Source organism: Rhinolophus ferrumequinum, chromosome 22 (genome assembly GCF_004115265.2).
Source record: "Rhinolophus ferrumequinum isolate MPI-CBG mRhiFer1 chromosome 22, mRhiFer1_v1.p, whole genome shotgun sequence".
NCBI classification, from domain to species: Eukaryota; Metazoa; Chordata; class Mammalia; order Chiroptera; family Rhinolophidae; genus Rhinolophus; species Rhinolophus ferrumequinum.
The window spans coordinates 26,689,585-26,708,957 of NC_046305.1; the positions used below are offsets into that span (position 1 = coordinate 26,689,585).

The following is a 19,373-nucleotide window of genomic DNA, read 5'->3' on the forward strand; positions in this document are numbered from 1 at the left end:
TGAGTTAAGGCCGTCACAGCCAGTTGGGAAAGTTGTACATGTCAGTCTTCCTGTCTATTAACGCCTCTTCATCCTGGGCTGGTCAAGTCTGGGCTCTGGATGGTTTGTCTTTCCAACCATGCTCCCTGGGAGACAGAAAGGTACAGAGAAGAGAAAGATGAATTTCAGATAACGTGGTGGAGATATTTGTGGAAGCCTTCCATCTTGTCATACTCCATAAGATATAAGAACCTTTTCTGTGTGCATCAGTGTGTACATTAGTACGTGATGAAGGCTGAAGAGGCAGATGTGAGGTGTTGTTGGGACTCGTGAGAGAGGTCAGAGCTGGTGGAATTCAGTCTGGCTGTGGCCCTTGGAGTCCTTTTAAGCCAGCTTTGTGTCCTCTTTTACCTTCTGCTTTCCGTCCTCCCAGGCCGTGGAGAACTTCATCTATTCCTGTGCTGGCTGCTGTGTGGCCACTTACGTCTTAGGCATCTGTGACCGACACAATGACAACATCATGCTGAAGACGACTGGCCACATGTTCCACATAGATTTTGGCCGCTTCCTGGGCCACGCCCAGATGTTTGGCAATATCAGGCGGTAAGTGGTCCTAAGTGGTCTCCTGAAGCCAGCATATTTGTGTAGGGCAGGGGGTGGTCAGCAGAAGTGGTTCAGAGCTGGGATACAAGCCCATAATGGAAGGGGCTGCACTTCAGAGCATGGTCCCTGGGCTGAGCAGCTTTGGAGAAGAGAAGACTGATTAAGAGATCAAACTTGCAGGGCCTTGCAGAAGAAAGCAGGGACCAGCTTTTCTCCCCCTGCTGAGGACTGAACAAAGGGAAATGAGCCCAAACCACAGTAAAGGCAATACAATTGCATACCCAGGAAAAAGTCTTGCTAGCTCATAGACAAGGAACCAATGAGGGATATCTCTGGGGACCTTTTAGGATTAAGATAGGAAAAGAAAAACAAAAAAGAGAGAGCCCCATTTATCCAGGTCCACACAGGTGATGAAAGGTGAGGGGAATCATCGTCCTATGAGACAGCCTGCAAGGTATTGACTGTCTGCCTATGTGTTCCCCTTGGCCCAGGGACCGTGCCCCCTTTGTCTTCACCTCGGACATGGCGTATGTCATCAACGGGGGTGACAAGCCTTCTAGCCGCTTCCATGATTTTGTTGACCTTTGCTGCCAAGCCTACAACCTCATTCGCAAGCACACCCACCTCTTCCTCAACCTTCTGGGCCTGGTGAGAAGCTCCATCCCCTTCTGAACCCTTCCTTCTTATCATCTGGCACCATCTTTAAGACTCCCCTGTCTTGTTTCCAAGGATTCCTGGAGACCTACTTCTCTGAGCTCTAGATAAAGGCAGGGTCTAGAATCCTGGGGACAGTGGTGTCTGTGCAGGTGTGTGGCTTCCTGTTCCAGCCCCTCCATTCCTGTGGCCCTCCAGCCACTGCCCACAGCATCTGTCACCACCCTCTAGGAAGGTTAGGGAGCATAGTTGTAGAAAAGCTTGCCTGATGGTGGGGAAAAAGCAAGACATCCTGGTTGTTACAGTTGCCCTCTCTCCTCCTTTGCTCTCCTAGATGTTGTCCTGTGGGATCCCTGAGCTTTCAGACCTGGAGGACCTCAAGTATGTGTATGACGCGCTGAGGCCTCAGGACACAGAGGCCAATGCCACCACCTACTTTACGAGGTAACATACTGCGCATAAAACGTGCTGCCCAAACTGAGTATTTAATTTCCAGGCTGCCTGCTGGGGAGGAGAGGGCTAGGGAAGTGGGAAATGGTTAGCTCAGGTGGCACGGCCGAGAGGTGACAAAGTGGGTCTACTGCCCCAACTTTGCCTCTGACTTAGGTAAATCACTTTGCTTCTCTCAGACTCAGTTTCCATCTGCTCTTTGTTTATAGTGGTATTGTAATCTGTTCTTATTTGCATTCTCACCAGGTCTTGGTCAAAGACTTTGTTTATGGGGTAAATACGGTTTTTAATATCTTTTAGTTCTCTGGATCAGAACCTTCCTTCCCCCTTATCAAGACATAAATTCCACAGTTCCATTTTCCCGTACTTGATGTTTTTAGGCACACTAAAACGTTTATGAAAGCAGGGAGGTGTCTATAGTTTTCTCTGTGTAGACGATGTCTCCTTGTTATTCTACACTCCTTTTGGAACTTAGTGAGCTACATTTTTTCTGTTGGTCTATCACAGAACTGTTCCTTTTGAACTGAAATCTATAGATTGAAAGGCGCTTGGTGAAGTTGCTTGCTACTGAACTTTCAAATTCAGTTTGACAATATTCAGATGTTTACATGGTGACCCTAGGTGGAGTCCCTAATTCCTTCCTACCCAGGTTGAACTGTCTTGGCTTAGGAGGGCGGCAAGTAGAGATAGGACGCCCAGCTTCACATGAATAAATTGCATGTGGATAATTATGTGCTAATCATGTGCCCTGTGAGGATATTACACAGGGAATATTATTTGATCTGAGCTAAGTGTTAGTCTCAGGTGTCAGGGGATATTCCTTGAGATAGTCTGTCCAGACCAAAGTCTTGGTCTTTCTGTGAAACTTAGCAAAAAAGTGGGGACTTGGTCTATGGTGACATCCTTCTGTTTTCATCCTCTTGTACCAACAGGTTGATTGAGTCCAGCCTGGGCAGTGTAGCCACAAAGCTCAATTTTTTCATCCATAACCTGGCTCAGATGAAGTTCACGGGCTCAGATGACCGGTTGACCCTTTCCTTTGCCCCCCGCACATACACTCTCCAGCGCTCTGGCCGCCTTAGTGATGTCTTTGTCTGCCGCCAGGAGAAGGTCTTCCATCCCAACAAGGCCTACGTAAGCATCTTCTCCAATCTGACCCTCTCTTGCTCCTCAGTGCTCCCAGCTTACTGGGTTCTGTTTCTTCACATCCACACAGTGGGCACTGGAGTGGACTGAGTATTCTGTGTTGGGAAGAGTCACAGACCACTTCCCTCTCCCTTGCCCAAGTGGCCTGCCTGGAATCAGGGAGCTGAATTGGATGGTTACTCTGAGTCAAGGGTCTTGTGAAACATGTGCAGGAAATCTTTGCTTTGGATTCCTGCATAAATATATATGCATATCATCTGCCTCTCCATTGGAGATACTTTTGCCCTCTTCCTTCTGGAAAGTGTATCCCCCTACCACCCACACATACATCACACATACACACACACACACACACACACACACACACACACACACACACTCTTCAGTTTTCTTACCTACTTCCTTCATTGGGTGCGGAGGGCTTGGCAGGTATTCTCTAAGACTTGAACCTTTGCAGATTTATGTGGTAAAGGTGATGCGAGAGAATGCTCACGAGGCCACTTATATCCAGCGGACGTTTGAGGAATTCCAGGAGTTACACAATAAGCTGCGACTGCTCTTCCCTTCTTCCCTCTTGCCCAGGTAGTTGCCCTCTTTGCTCTCTGGAGAAGGATACTGGGGAGGGAGAATGGATGGGGAGTGGACAGGATTGCAGGAGTGAGAAACTATTCTTTTAAAGATCAATAGTAGGTCCTTGGTTTTCTTGGCATGGTAATGCGTTTGATAACAAGTGCTGCCCCTGCTGGCCAAGCTCTCCTGACGCGCTCAAGAAGTTTCACTCCAGCCTTGAAAATAAGCTGGGCCCACCTGCCAGAAGCAAAGCAAACTGGGTCTAAAAGCAGGGTATTTACTAAATGTATGTTTCACTAAACATACATTTACTAAATGTATGAAACATTTACTAAAAGATGTTTCAAAGTTTCTTTTAAAGAGTAAAAATGTTTTTCAAATAGATAAACAAAAGGTAGTGTATACATGCACGTATACATACATACAACCTTAAAAAGGAAGGATAGCCTGTCATATGGCTGAAACTTGAGGACATTAAGCTAAGGGAAAAAAGCCAGTCACAAACAAGACAAATACTGTATGATACTCCTCTTATATTAAGTACTTAGAGTAGCAAAATTCATACAGACAAAAAGTAAAATGGTGGTTTCCAGGGTCTGGGGGGCGGGGGGAAAGAGGGAGTTGTTTAATGTCTAATGGGTACAGACTTTCAGTTCTGCAGATGAAGAGAGTTCTGGAGATAGGCAGGAGCGATGGCTGCACAACAATGTGAATGTGCTTAATGAAACTGAACTGTACACTTAAAAATTGTTAAGATGGTCAATTTTGTTAAGTGTATTTCACCACAATTAAAAAAAAACACGATTTCTCAAACAATTTTTACCTTGATGGAGAAAACTGGGGCCTCTAAAGCCCCAGAAGCACTTCTGGGGACTCAGGACTCTCCCCAACAATTTGGTTTTCTTATCTGGGGTCCTTGGAACTGTCCAGGTGTTTCCTTTGCACAGACCTGGGGAGCTGTGGGAGGAATGGAGCATTTGGGAGTGGTCCCTGGGAAGGGAGGCCGGTGAGAAATGTGGGTCAGGTGACTGAAAATGCAAATGAAATGTGACAAAACCCTGGTGCCTCTTAAGTTTCTTTCCCTATCTTCCCCATCATGGCCCATCTGCCTCCCTAGCTTCCCCAGTCGCTTCATGATTGGCCGCCCTAGGGGAGATGCAGGGGCTGAGCGGCGGAGAGAGGAGTTAAATGGCTACATCTGGCGCTTGATCCATGCCATCCCAGAGGTGGCCGAGGTGGGTGAGCTGTCCTCTGGTCCTGGTGGTTCTAGGCACTGCTGTGGGGTATGAGGGATGCTGCAGAAGGGGGAGCCCGCAGGCAATCAGGGAGGGCACTGGGCTCTTCTGACAAGTACCTTACATCCATCATAGGTGGGAACAGAACAATTCCCAATGGCTATAGCAGCCACCTGCAAACTGACTCTGCAGAGGAGGTGGGGGAGGTGGAGGAGCCCAGGTTGTGGCTCAGCCTCAGGGGTCAGGCATAGAAACGCAGTGAAAAGAATGCAGCGGGCATGCAGGTAGGTGTCAGATGCCATTCCAGAGGGCTTGGTTCTGATCTGGAACCTGAGGAATGAACGAGTTCCTGAGGAAAAGGAGTTTTTTTGAGTAGGTTGAGTGTATCTGTTACTAGACTGAACTGGGTCCAATGCTCAGTAGTTGCCGGCTAAAAGACAACTCGGAGATGATTTTATGAGAAAGAACTTTACTGGGAGCCATCAAGCAAGTACACACCGGGATCATTCCCAGAGCAGTGTGTCCCCAAACAAAGCATCCAGTCCATCTTTTTTAGGGGAAATCATGCATGAATATCAAGATAGATTTTGTCATTGCATCTATAGGCGGGGACATTGTAGTGTATGTGCAGTCAGGGAACATGGTTATACCTACATCCCATGTTCAAAAATGGGAGAAAATCTCTGCACCTAGGTGGAGATTTTAGTATTATAATGAGGAAAGTTCAGGAGGAGGAGGTCACTGGATGGTCCCTTCAGGCTGCTGTAGCAGGTCTCAGGCAGTTTCAGCTCGTTCACCCCCCTGGTCCTGCAAAACATCTTGGGCTTGTTCCTGAGAAACAATTCTAGCGGTCATCAGTGTGAAGGGTAGTATAGGTATAGCTAAACATCTGATCAAGTCTTGGTCTTTCTGTGAAACTTAGCAAATTACAAGACAGCATTACACAAACCTTACAAATTTTAGAGTGATCTAAGTGGGGTTACAGGTTAATCGAGGCAAAGTTATAAACTCTAAACAAAGATTTGATGAGACAAGTAAAGAGTTAACAGGAGTGGGCTTGTGAGCTGGCAGGATGGGACAGGCAAAGAGTTAACAGGAGTGAGCCTGTCTGTTAGCAGGACCAAGCTTAAAAATTAACCGCTGGGCTTTGAATTGCCTGGCTAGCACTGCACCTGCAAGCTGACAAGCACCTTACATCCATCATAGGTGGGAACAGAACAGTTCCCAATCGCAAAAGCAGCCCCCTGCAAGCTGACATCCATCATAGATGGGAACAGGACAGTTCCCAGGAGAAAACAATTGTAATGGCAGTCTCCCTGCAAGCTGACAAGCACCCTCAATCCTGCTTAGGAAAACATAAAACTTGAGCTAAACAGAAAACTGGTGCAGCTGTCTTCAGCAGACTCTGCCCTGGCAAACTCCTTCTGCTAGTATTTCTCTTACTCCTGTCTCAGCAGCTCTCTCTATCAGACTGCCCTGGCAAAACTCTTTTTGCTAGTTCCCAGCAGAACTCTCTCTCTGCCTGACTTTCAAAAAAATCTTTTCTTGCTCTTGTAGAGTATCGTGAATGCTTTCACATTCTGCGAATGAATAGGGGTTAATTCTACACCAGTACAAGATTAATTCATGCTAGGTTACCTGCTAGGCTACATGTGTTGGTTAGGTTACATATCCACTGTTAACAAACAAAAATTCAACCAAGTAAATTCAAGGATCGGGCAGCATCCCATCTAGTAAGTAGAGAGGTATTTTGAGAAATTGTACAGAGTGGAAGGTTTTTCTAGGCAGAAACTGGGCGGGACATGGAAGTCATTAGCAAAAAAAGCAAACATTGATTGTTTCAGGTAAGGGCACCTTCTTCCCGGGAAGGGCCACAGGGGTCTTACCTGGCAGATTACCTCACTAGTGTTGACCAGGAAATTCCAGACTAGTTTAAGGTCACATTCCTGGGAGGGGCTGAAAATGTACTTGACTCTTGGTTTGTTGTCCTGCTGTTTCTTTTTCTTAACACCACCTGGATTTTTTTTTTAAAACAAATGGTAGTATAATTTGGTATTATAATGGGCATAGAAACAAAATAGTAGCCAGGAGTCCCATCACCTGAACAGATCATTTAGCTCCATTTCCATATTTCCTTCCTATTTGTCCATATGCAAATGTGATTTACAGTTTTATAGGGGTTATAGCTTAAATATAATTCAATACTCTGTTTTTTTCACTTAGCATTTATAGTAAGCATAGCTTTAAATATCTGTACCAAATTAATGCATCCATAGTCTCCTTAACTATTCACTTCTTGAAAGATATTTAGATTATGTCCATTTTTCCCCCTACTGTTAATGCTTCAGTGGGTATATTCATACATTTTAGTTTGGGTTTTTGTTTTCCCTAGTTACTTAGGAAACAGTCTACAGAGTAGGATTCACGATGTTTGTCCAAGGCTGGCTCAGGCATTTCTTTGCTAAGGGGCTGTGTGTGGGGGGAGGGGTGGTAGAAAAGAAGAGACTGCTTTTGACCTGAAATGACATAGTTTTGTTTTTTTCTTTTTAAAAAGGACTTTATTATGAGAAATTTCAAACATACAGAAAAATAGAGAAACAGTATGAGTGCTTATATATATCTGTCACCTAAACAGTTAATATTTTGCCATATTTGCTTCATGTATTTTTGTATGAAGTATTTTAAAGTAAATCACAGATATCATAACATTCTACCCCTAAATACTCACTATGCATTTCTAAAAAATAAGGACATATTCTTACATAACTACAGTATCATTATATCATCCAATACATAGCCCATATTCAAAAATTTCCTCTCATCCCCCAAATTCTTTTTACAGTTGGTTTGTTTGAACCATGATCCAAACAAGAACTGCATATTACATTTGATTGTTACATTTCTGAAGTATTTTACTCTGGAACAGTCTCTTTCCTTTTTTTTTAATTGAGCCATTGCCTATTGAAGAATGATCCTATTTTCTGCTCCCATTCCAGTGTGATTTGGTGTATACCTTCTTCCACCCTCTGCCACGGGATGAGAAAGCTGCAGGCACCAGCCTGGCCTCCAAGTCTTCAGGTACGGTGCCTTCTCTGTGACATTTCTGCCAATCCTCTGAACCATTCCCAAGGTTAATTTCTCCTGCCCCTACCTCTTCCCAGTTCTCTTTTCTTGACTTGTCTCTGATCCTTTTCTTATTGGCTAGAGAATCTGGTTTCCCACTCAGACTGCGGGGTCCATAGCTACTTGCACAGCTTCCCCAGGGACTGGATATTCTGTTGGTGATTACACAAATTGGATAGACCCATCCCAACCTAACTCTATATCATGTTTGCAGATGTCCCCTGTCCAACCCTTCATGGGTATCAGGAACCTAACAGATACTGTTGGGGGACGGGGGAGTCAGAGGCAAACAAACATCTGCCTGGTACCAGATGGGGACAGCGCTGGCTTCATGACCTTTCTTGCTTTCCTTTGTCCCTACAGACGGCACATGGGCGCGGCCTGTTGGGAAGGTGGGAGGGGAGGTGAAGCTGTCCATCTCCTACAAAAACAATAAACTCTTCATCATGGTGATGCATATTCGGGGCTTGGTAAGTGCATGCACAGTCCTCATGTAGTTCATATTCTGGTACTTTTCTGACTGGTCAGACCTCTACCTCCATCTCGTGAGAGTAACCACAAAGTTACTGAGTCCTCACCAATGGGCCTGCTACTATGCCAGACCTAGGGTATGACCAAGCAGTACTAGACACCGCTTCTTACCACCTGTGGTCTTTGGCAAGTAGCCTAATTACCATGAGCCTCATTAAATGAAGATAATGCTAGCATCTACATCATAGGGTTGTCATGGGTATTAAATGAGATAGCGCATGTAGAGCACCTAACATAGTGCCTGGCATTATTGTTATGGTAATTATGGTTATTATAATAAGGAAGAGGCCCAAGGGGCTTATTACCTAGTTATTTGAGCATAATCCATGCAGTATATAATTACTAACATTTTTGGTGTGATTCTAAGGTCATTGTGAGTGGAAGGGGAAGGGAACTTTTATTGAATACCTGCAGTGTGCTGGACTTTTGTAGGCTGGGGCATTGGTATATGGCAGAAGAAGCATGAGCTTTGGAATCAGAGAAACCTGGGTTGCACTCTTACTACACCATTCATTCGTTCATTCAACAGATATTCATCAGGTACCTACTATGAGCCAGGCATTGCTACATTAGCTCTGGGTACAGGGTAAACAAAACAAAATCCTTGCCCTCAGGGAGCTTATATTCCAGTAGGAAGAGTCTGACAGACAAATATATGGCAAGTGCTCTGGTGAGAAATGAAGCAGAGAAGGAATAGAGGCATGGAATATGGGTAGTGGCAATTTTGCATAGGTCAGGGAAGCCCTCATTAATAAACAGGTATTGGAGGGAGCCATGCATATATATCTGAAGATCTGTTCCCGGCAGAGGGAGCAGTTAAATTCAAAAGCTGGGGAGCCTGCCTGAGTTGCATGTGGAACTGTAATGGGGCCTTGTGGCTGAAGCCTTTGGAACAAAGGGGAGAGTAGGGGATGATAAAGTTGGAGAGAGCACAGCTGACTAGAGCCTGGGACCCACAGTCAGGACTGGCTTTTTATCTTGAGTGAGATGGGAACCATTGGATGGTTTTGAGCAGAGGCATGTAAACCAAAATTAATTTTAGACTGTAATAAAGATTTAAAAAGCATTTATTTGAACAAAAAGAACTGCTCGGGAGACACAGATTCAGGTTGCAATCTAAATTGTGCTCTACTGAGACAAATGGGACGCCATCTTTTATAGAGAAAGTTTCTTTCCAAGTTCCCAGTTTTAGGCAAATGAGGTTTCCAAATTCAGTTCTGATTGGTCATTAAGGAGCAGTTCTGATTGGATAGGGTAGGTCTTAATCCATTGGTCAAAAAGACAAAATCAGGAACTCCCTTATAGTAGTTGACTCAGCCAGCAGAAACCAGCAGGGCATAGTGTGTGTGGGAAGCTGAGTTCAGTCTGAGGTTCTTCCTGGTATACAGAGTATGTAAGAAGCCCCTGTCAGCAAATGGCCACTAGGCTCTTGTTATTCATAAAATTTAGGCCCGTGGTTGACCATGAAGAGTCCATCTCACTAAGCAGAAAAATTCTTTCTTGGGGTTCACATCAAATGAATCTTTCTTTTGGAGTCCACAGGCATGACAAGCTCTAACTTAAGATTTAAAAGTCAAACTGGGTGAGTCACTAATTGGCTGACTTTGAGCAAGCAACTTAATTTTTAATCTCTCTGACTCATTTCTCCATCTCTTGGTGGGTTACTTGGATCAAATAACAAAATAGACAAAAGACACTGGGCAAGGCAGGGAGATATCTGGGGACATCATGGTTCATTCAAAACAGACCAAGTATGGCGTGCCCTGAGCATTTATATAAAACGTACAGATTGGATATAATAGGTAATCCAGTTGATATTTTACCTAACATTACCTAACATTATCATGGTAGATATTTCTCTCAGAATGGAGTGATCTGGGAGACAGCCAGATAAATTACTATGCATTACCAGAAGCCAGGTTTGTGAGATAAGAGTCTGGATCAGGGTGTGATCTCAGGAATCGTGATACAAAGACAGATATAAGAATCTTCATCTTTTTTTGTTTTTCATTCCCTTTGTAGCAACTGCTCCAGGATGGGAATGACCCCGACCCCTATGTGAAAATTTACCTCCTTCCTGACCCTCAGAAAACCACTAAAAAGAAAACCAAAGTGGCCCGGAAAACCTGCAACCCAACCTACAATGAGATGGTGTGTGGGGAAGGTGTTGGGACAGGGCAGGGGTTTGTAAATAAAGTTGTATTGGAACATGGCCACACCTATTCATTTAAATATCATCTGTGGCAGCTCTCCTGTTGTGAATGGCAGATTAAGATGGCCCGGAAAGCCATGTTTCCTGTCTTTTACATGGAAAGTTTGCTGACTTTCAGGGTTGGGGTTCCACAGCTGGGGTGTAGCCTGGGCCCTGTCCTATAGGGAAGAGGAGTCCGCTGATGCTTTGCTGGTAATAAGCAGTGACTCCAATAAAAAGCCCATCACCTGCTTGAACTCTGAGCAAAGAACAAAGTTCTTTAATGCTTCGCTTGGGTTCTGTGTGCCTTCTCTATTGCCCTGGATTCTGGTTGGGGAGATAAAGTCGTCTTAGCCTCAGCAGATCAAGCCAACACAGACTGAAGCGTCTCCCTCTTCCATGTTCCCTCTGGATTCTTTGAGTTCCCTCTCTTACTACTTCCCTCTTCCCAATCTCTGCGTTTGCAGCTGGTGTATGATGGGATCCCCAAGGGTGACCTGCAGCAGCGGGAGCTACAACTTAGTGTGCTGAGCGAGCAAGGATTCTGGGAGAACGTCCTCCTCGGGGAGGTGCACATCCGCCTGCGCGAGCTCGACCTGGCCCAGGAGAAGACCGGCTGGTTCGCACTGGGATCTCGAAGTCATGAGACCTCATGAGCCCAGCGGAGCCCTGGCCTAGGACCCCAGGCTGGTGGTGGAGCCGGGGGAGAGGACTCTCCCTGCTTGACGTGTCCTTTCCTTGGGAAAGGGCAGGGCCTTTGGCAGGCCTCCCTGCTGATCAGGTGGATTGGGCCTCCATGATAGGAGGCAGGGAGAGTAAGAGGCTCTCTGCCGTCTCCCGCTCTGCAGACTGGGTTTAGGTTGATTGTGATGAGCAGAGCCGTGGAGGCTGTGAGGTTGCAGCAAAGTTTTAAGTTTACCTTGTGTCAAGGGAGCAACGCCTGGTTTGGGTGTGTGGGGTGGGCTGTAGAAAGTAGCATTTTGGGGCAAGGTGGGTGGATGTCTTTATTTTTATTTTTAAAAAATGAAATAGTAATGTTGTCCTAACTGGACAGGAAGCCTTATGAGAAGGGACTTACATATGCCTCAGAAGGCAAAAGAGGAAGACTATTTGGACTTTTTGTATGATTAAGGTTCTTATTGGACTTTTCCCTAGGTTTGTGTTTGTTTTTTGTTTTTGTGTTTCTCTCTATAGGAATTTATTTGGGGAGGGGCCCAGTGGGTCCTCAGTTAGAGCCCCCCCTCCTCCCCAAGGGCAGGTCAGGGAGGGATGGGAAGGGCTTTGTGTGCTGAATTGAGGCCTGTGCTCCTGGGCCTTGCTGATTTTGCCTCCAAAGGAGAGCGACGTGATACCTATGTGATGTAAGGAAGGGCCTTCCGTATGGGGTTCTGCCAAAGGACCTGTATTCAGGGACCCATGCTCTTTCCGGGGAAGTTTTTCCTTTCATCTTCCCCTACTTTGCTAGGACGCGCCCTGAATACTGTCTTCTACCCCTCCATTCTCTTGCCCTTCTGGGGGCCATTTGTCCCTGTGAATACACCGGGGGTGCACCCCCCATAGGTCTCTCCCTTACTGTTTTGTCTGGTGGGATAAAATGCTGCCTTGGCCCTTCTTAGATTTCATTTCACCCAAGGGCATCTGGGCTCTGGGAAGAGCCTCCAGGCTGCAGATGCCAACATGGCCACCTGCTGCATAGTCCTGGGAAGCTTTTCACAATATCCACTACTCGTTTTGTGCTGCTTCTCTCCCAAACTCCATTTCTGTCACATTTTTTATAAGAATTTCCCTCATCCTATGGGGCCATAAACCTATTTAGCCCGAAACCAAAAGGATGCCCTAACTGAAGGAAAGGGGTGTGGGGTCCTGTCAAAACTCATTTTTTCCAGGGGTTTTCTTTGGTCTCGAGGAGGCTGGATTGGAGCAGTGATTGATTCCCCTGGAGCTGAGCTGGGAGGAAGAGATCGGGTCTCTTATCTCTTAATACTCTTCATTCTCTACCACATGGATTTGAAATTCACTCCTGTGCTTTACTCCAAAAGGTTGTCTGCCTTGAGAAAAGGGAGAGACTTGGAGTTTGATATTAACATTTTAAACCAGAATTGGCTGGATGTGCCCTGTGATTGCGTAACAGAGTTAGTGGGCGATACTCTGAATTGTCCCTCCTCAGCTTCCTCTCCAGCTCCAAGGATCAGAAATTCCTCCTTTTGCTGACTCATTCCATAACTGGAGAAAGAAGCTCCATTCATTGAAGCCACAGGGCAGCAAGGAAGTTAAAACTTTTCTTTTAAATTAAAAATGCCAAGGATAAAGCTGGCTGCTGTAAGGAGGTATGAGGGGAGTGGGGCACAGCAGTAGACTTCTCCAGATGAATGGACCATAGATGCGTTACTGGCTTTTTGCCTGTAGCTCATTTTATTTTGACCCTCTATACTCCTGGTTTAAAGAGGTCTGTGTACTGTACCCACTTCCCAGATGTCCTTGTATCTCCTACTTTCTCTGGAATTGTATTTTCTAATAAATGACATTTGAGAAAAACAAATCTGTCATTTTTTTTTTTTTTTATTTTATTTTTTTTTTTTATTTTTTAATTTATTGGGGGTGACAATTGTTAGTAGAATTACATAGATTTCAGTTGTGCAATTCTGTATCACATCATCCATAAATCACACTGTGTGTTCACCACCCAGAGTCAGCTCCCCTTCCATCACCGTACATTTGATCCCCCTCACCCTCATCCCCCACCCCCCAACCCCCTTACGCTCTGGTAACCACCAAATTACGTTCCCCAGATTAATTTTCAAACCCCGTGGCCATCCTGTGGTCACCGACTGCCCTCCAATCCCCTCACCCTCCCCCCCACCCCCCACTCCCCCCGCCCATCTAGCAACCCTCAGTTTTTCCTCATTGTCTCCCACACAGTTTCTGATTAGTTCATTCACTTATTCTTTTCTTTAGAATCCGCAAATAAGTGAGATCATATGTAACTTATCTTTCTCTGTCTGACTTATTTCACTTAACATAATGTTCTCTAGATCCATCCATGTTGTTGCAAATGGTAAGATTTCTTTCTTCCTTATGGCTGCATAATACTCCATTGTATAAATGTACCACAGTTTCTTAATCCAGTCATCTACCGATGGGCATTTTGGTTGTTTCCATGTCTTAGCTATTGTGTATAGTGCTGCAATAAACATAGGAGTGCATAGAGATTTTTGAATTGAAGTTCTGGATTTCTCCGGATAGATACCTAGGAGTGGAATTACTGGATCATAAGGTAGTTCCATTTTCAGAATTTTGAGATACCTCCATACTGTTTTCCATAGCGGCTGCACCAGTCTGCAATCCCACCAACAGTGCACAAGCGTTCCCTTTTCTCCACATCCGCGCCAGCACTTGTTGTTTGTTGCAAACCTGTCATTTTCAAGATTGGTTGATGTTTAAATGTTTATATGAAAACATCCAGTGTACAAGAGGAAAATAATAATAATGGTTTACAAATGGTACATTTTATATGCACGAGGCGTCTTAGCGTTTGTCAGCTAAATCTAGCCTCATAACTTGATACAACAGGTGAATATTATTATCCCAATTTTACAGATGAAGAAACTAAAGCTCAGAGATTAAATAATTTATCTAAGGACACAGCCATTCAGCCTTGGATCTGGAATTTGAATCCACGTTTATTTGACGCCAAACCTTGTACAATGTTTAATATAATTCCTTAAGTTGATGTAATACTTGTTACTTTTCAGAGTGTTTTAATACATATCAGTTTTTTGTTACAACCACTCTGGAAAGTAGATATGGCTCATTCATTAATTCTGTCAGCAGACGTTTACTGTGTGTACCAGTGCTATCTTGTTCACCTAGCATGCCTCCGTTCCCTAAGCATACAGGCCTTGAGTTGTGCACTGGGCCCTGTACCAGGCACCAGGCTGAGGGTTAAAAGGTAAATAAAGATACTCCTCTGCATTTAAGAAGTTTACTGTCAAGTGATATTTAACCAACCTCATTTTATGAGAAAGGAAACTGAACTTCTGAGATGCCTCACAACTACTAAGTCATGAGAGCAGAGCCATAGCCCAGAGTTGAACTCCTAACAGGAAGATGAAGGTGATGTGACCTTTGTTCAAGCATTTTACCCAGAAGTTTTCAAAACTCTCCAGTGGGAGTCATATTTCATACTGGGAAATTTTGTGGGGCTTCCAAGGGATTTTCAGAAGTAAACAGTAGGAAGTGTCACCTGTTGTGTTTCTAAGTGGTTTTGAGGTATCACTGCAGTGCTGCACAAGTCCCAGTAGACCTTTTAAAAGTTACAATATGAGGGCTGGACCAGTGGCTTAGGTGGTTGGAGCTCCGTGCTCCTAACTCTGAAGGCTGCCGGTTCAATTCCCACATGGGCCAGTGGGCTCTCAACCACAAGGTTGCCCGTTCAACGCTTCGACTCCTGCAAGAGATGGTGGGCAGCGCCCCCTGCAACTAAGATTGAACACGGCTCCTTGAGCTGAGCTGCCGCTGAGCTCCCGGATGGCTCAGTTGGTTGGAGCGCGTCCTCTCAACCACAAGGTTGCCGGTTCGACTCCCGCAAGGGATGGTGGGCTGTGCCCCCTGCAACTAACAACAGCAACTGGACCTGGACCTGGACCTGCGCTGTGCCCTCCATGGCTAGGACTGAAAAGACAACAACTTGAAGCTGAACGGCACCCTCCACAACTAAGATTGAAGGGACAACAACTTGACTTGGAAAAAAAAGTCCTGGAAGTACACACTGTTCCCCAATAAAGTCCTGTTCCCCTTCCCCAAAAAAAATCTTTAAAAAAAAAAAAAGTTGGAACATGAATCTGGCAAGTCTTAGTTAAGGAAATTTCTTGGCCATTTGGCCAAATAGGATAGATTTCTGAACCCCCCTGAGGGAGTAGGCATGAGAGATGGGGAGGGTGGAATGGGGTTTCCCAGGGAGGAAACAAAAACCCAGCAGGCCAGGTACTCTGAGTTCAAAGGTGGCAAAAATGAAGTAAGCCAGCTTGCTGGCATTTGGGGAGCAAAGATAAGATTGAAGGTTAAAAGTGAGGCAGCGAGGCAGCATTTTAAGCTAGGAGGTAAGCTGAGGTGTCTGTTCAACAAGCAACACTGATGGCCTTCTCTGGGTCAGGCGAGGCACCAGGTACTGTGGCTACTGAGATGACAAAGGTCTGTGGTTTCTGTCCTCAAGGAACTCAGTCCAGCTAGGGAGGCAGACATAGACACAAGTAATTCCAGTGCAGAGTCTCAGGGACGAGGTGTAGAAGTGGAGGGGCAGATAGAGTGGGCTTCAAGAGGAGATAGTTGAAAGATCTGAATTGAGTTTTAAGGTCAGTCAGAGCTCTGGATTTTATTCTTAGTTTGATGGGGACACCATTAGAAGGTTTTGAGAAAGGGACTGCAGTGCTCCAGTTAATGTTTTACAAGATCATTCAGGCTACTGTGGGAAGCAAGAATGAAGCAGAAGAGAAGGCTATTGCCATGGTCTAGAAGGGAAATGACGATGGCTAGGGGGTGGGGAAAAGAAGTTAAATTTTGGATCTATTTTGAAGGCAGAGCTGACAGGATTTGCTGATGGATTGGATGTGGAATTGAGGGAAAGAGGAATCAAGGATGACTCCTGAGTTTGGGGCCTTGGCAACTGGGTGAAGAGGACTGGGGGCATTACAGGGATGGGAAAGATGGGCTTGGTGGAGCTGAATTAAGAGTTTTGTTTTGATCATGATAAGTTTGAGATGTCTGGACATCCAAGTGGAGAAGTAGGAGAATGGAATCTGAAGCCCAAGGGAAAGGTCAGTCTGGAGTTTAGATATGGAATTCATCAGCACTTCGGCAGCATTTGATGCCATGGAAGTGGATGAGATCACCTAGATTAGAGAGGCTAGGAAAAAAACAACAACAACAAATCATGGACTAAACTCTGACGCAGGCCAACATTTAGAGGAGGACGAGGAGCCACTGAAACTGTACAGGAACCAAGAGAATGGTGTCACGGGGACCTAAAGAGAAGTATTGTCAATATCCTAGGGCTGCCATAACAAAATACCACAGACTAGGTGACTTAAACAACAGAAGTTTCTTTTCTCATATTCTGGAGGCTGGACATCCAAGATCAAGGTGTTGGCAGGGTTGATTTCTTCTGAGGTGAGGGCTGAGAAGGAGAATCTGTTCTGTGCCTCTTCCTAGGTTCTGGTGATTTGCTGGCAATCTTTGGCATTCCTTGGCTTGTAGATGTATCACCTCAATCTCTGCCTTCAAGTCCATATGGAGTACTCCCTGTGTGTACATGTGTCTATGTCCAAAGTTCCCTTTTGTATAAGGATACAGCCATAGTGGATTAGGGCCACCCTAATGACCTCATCTTAACTTGAAAAGACTTTATTTCCAAATAAGATCACATTCACAAGTACTGTGATTAGGGGATTAGGACTTTAACATCTTTTAGGGGAGTACAATTTAACCTTTCACAGTTAGAGAATTGGATTTGGCAAAATGTTCTTGAGAAGAGCTATTTGTATGAGTGATGGGGATGAAAACCCCAATGGAGTAGGGTGAAGAGGGAAAAAATGATGAGAAAGTGGAGACCATCAGCATAGATAACTCTTGAGAAATGTTGCTGTAGTGCTGCAGAAACTTGGAGGTGCATGTGTCTAGGGAAGAGTGTTTTATTTTTAAGGTAGGTGATGTAACCTGGCGCTCTGGCCATACCGAGCGGGCTGGCCAGCCTGGCTCCCTTCCCCAGCCCAGGACCTACTGGCTGGTTGCCCTGAGAAGGCATGGAGGGGAAGGCTGGGCCAGTCCTTGGATGGGCTACGATGCTGATGTCGTACTTTCGTGCTGCCCCCAACTGCACGCAGAAGAGGACACAGTCCCATGTCCTCGCCTTCTTCTGGTTCCCATGGAATTTGGCCAGATGACAGACGTGAATGGAAAATTGTAGGTAAGCTGACTTTGAAGATAAAACACCTGATCAACTAAATAAGCATTATCGATTATGTACCAAACAATAAGAGGCCTCTGTGATCTGTAGAACTATACATTTTGCAGAGGCATCAGAAAACTAAAGAATGATTGGGTTGTTTTAGTTCTCAAAATTAACTGAAGAGAGTCCTCACCGGACAGTTCTTCAAGATAATGCAATCCATACCAACAATATTTGATCTTACCAGTCATTTGAACAATCCACACAGTAGACACAGAAAATGAATAAAAGAACTGAGTGAAGATGAAATCAGGACACTGAAACAGAAAAAAATCGATGAAATTTTTGAACAGGAACAAAAATATAAAGAAATAAACAAACAGCAGTGCTCAGAACCCCAGTGCAGAAGACGGGGGTGAAGAACAGGATGAAGACATTTTACCTTTAACCCTTAAAGAGAAGGAAAACAAAGATAAATAAAAACAAAGTTAAAATCTTTACTTGAGATTTTGATTCTTATGGGAAAACAAAACATACCTCTGGATGGACATGAAGATGATGAAATCCCAGAAGTTCTCTTTACTCCCGATAACTTTCTAGCACTATTGGAGTGCCGGATAAATTCTGGTGAAGAGGTTCTGAGAAAGTGCTTTGAGACAACAGCAGTCAACACATTGTTCTGTTCAAAAACAGCAGAAACAGATGTTGGATTTGGGAAGAAACCCTCAGAGAAGTGAGAGACTCACTTCTTTTCCATTAACACTGAGGATATAGTGGACATACCAGAGAAAGAGCACCTGTGTTGGTGAGCTTTGTTGATGAATCCCATAACCTGAGAGAGGAATTTGTGGGCTTCCAGCCTTACAAAGCTGGTGCTGAAATTTTGGCTATGAAATTTCATATTATGATAACTGAGATGTGGGGCTTAAACATGGACTATTGTTGTGTCCAGTGGATTTTCTTCCAACATGAAAGTTGTTGCTTCTACACTTTTAGAGAAATATCCCCAAGCTATCTACACACTGCTCTTCATGTGCCTTAAATCTGTGGTTGGCAAAATCCATGCCTGTCATGGAGTGTCTGTTGCATTAGGAACAATTGAAGAAGTTTGTTCTTTTTTCCATCAATCACCACAACTGCTTTGAGAGCTTGACAATGTAATCTCTGTCCTCCTTCAGAACAATGAAGAAAGGGGTAAAGAGCTAAAGGAAATTTGCCATTCTCGGGGGACAGGCAGGCACGATACTTTTGAAATTTTAGTGGACCTCCTACAAGCACTTGTTTTATGTTTAGATGGTATAAATAGTGACACAAATATTAGATGGAATAACTGTATAGCTGGCCGAGCATTTGTACTCTGTAGTGCAATAACAGATTTTGAATTCATTGTTACCATTGTTGTTCTTTAAAATGTTCTATCTTTTACAAGCATCTTTGGGAAAAATCTCTGGGGGCAAACCTCTGATTTCTTTGCAGCCAGTAGCTTGACTGCAGTGCTGCATTCACTAAATGAAGTGATGGAAAATACTGAAGTTTATCTTGAGTTTTGGTTAGAGAAAGCTACCAATTTGGCAACCAAACTTGATATTCAGATGACGCTCCCTGGGAAATTCCACAGAGCTCAGCAACTGGAACCTCAGCTGACCTCTGAGAGTTACTATAAAGAAGCTCTTAGTGTTCCAACAGTGGACACATTCTTCAGGAACTGAAAGATATATGCTCAGAATGGTACTTCAAAGCTCTTATTAAATGCTTATCTCTGGTACCCTCTGTCATGGGACAGCTCAAATTCAAAACATTGGAGGAGTACCACGCTGACATGTAGAGAAGTGACTTACCCAATCCTGACACACTCTCAGCTGAGCTGCATTGTTGGAGATTCAAGTGAAAACAGAGAAAGATATAGAGCTTCCAACCATGATTTATAAAGCTCGCACCTGCCAGACAT

At 44.6% G+C, this 19,373-nt stretch overlaps 1 protein-coding gene across 3 annotated transcripts in view; it reads left to right on the forward strand.

Annotated features, from left to right (window-relative positions):
* PIK3C2B (phosphatidylinositol-4-phosphate 3-kinase catalytic subunit type 2 beta) overlaps window positions 1–13,021 on the forward strand; it is a 64,861-nt gene extending 51,840 nt beyond the window's left edge. For all 3 annotated transcript variants that reach the window (XM_033092945.1, XM_033092946.1, XM_033092947.1), the window contains 10 exons: window positions 413–582; window positions 1,074–1,230; window positions 1,571–1,680; window positions 2,619–2,820; window positions 3,290–3,414; window positions 4,520–4,637; window positions 7,634–7,715; window positions 8,124–8,230; window positions 10,314–10,442; window positions 10,950–13,021. In XM_033092945.1, coding sequence (XP_032948836.1) covers window positions 413–582; window positions 1,074–1,230; window positions 1,571–1,680; window positions 2,619–2,820; window positions 3,290–3,414; window positions 4,520–4,637; window positions 7,634–7,715; window positions 8,124–8,230; window positions 10,314–10,442; window positions 10,950–11,138 — 1,389 coding nt within the window. In that variant the 3' untranslated portion in view covers window positions 11,139–13,021. The remainder of the gene's footprint in view (window positions 1–412; window positions 583–1,073; window positions 1,231–1,570; window positions 1,681–2,618; window positions 2,821–3,289; window positions 3,415–4,519; window positions 4,638–7,633; window positions 7,716–8,123; window positions 8,231–10,313; window positions 10,443–10,949) is intronic.
* Window positions 13,022–19,373: the final 6,352 nt, after the last annotated feature.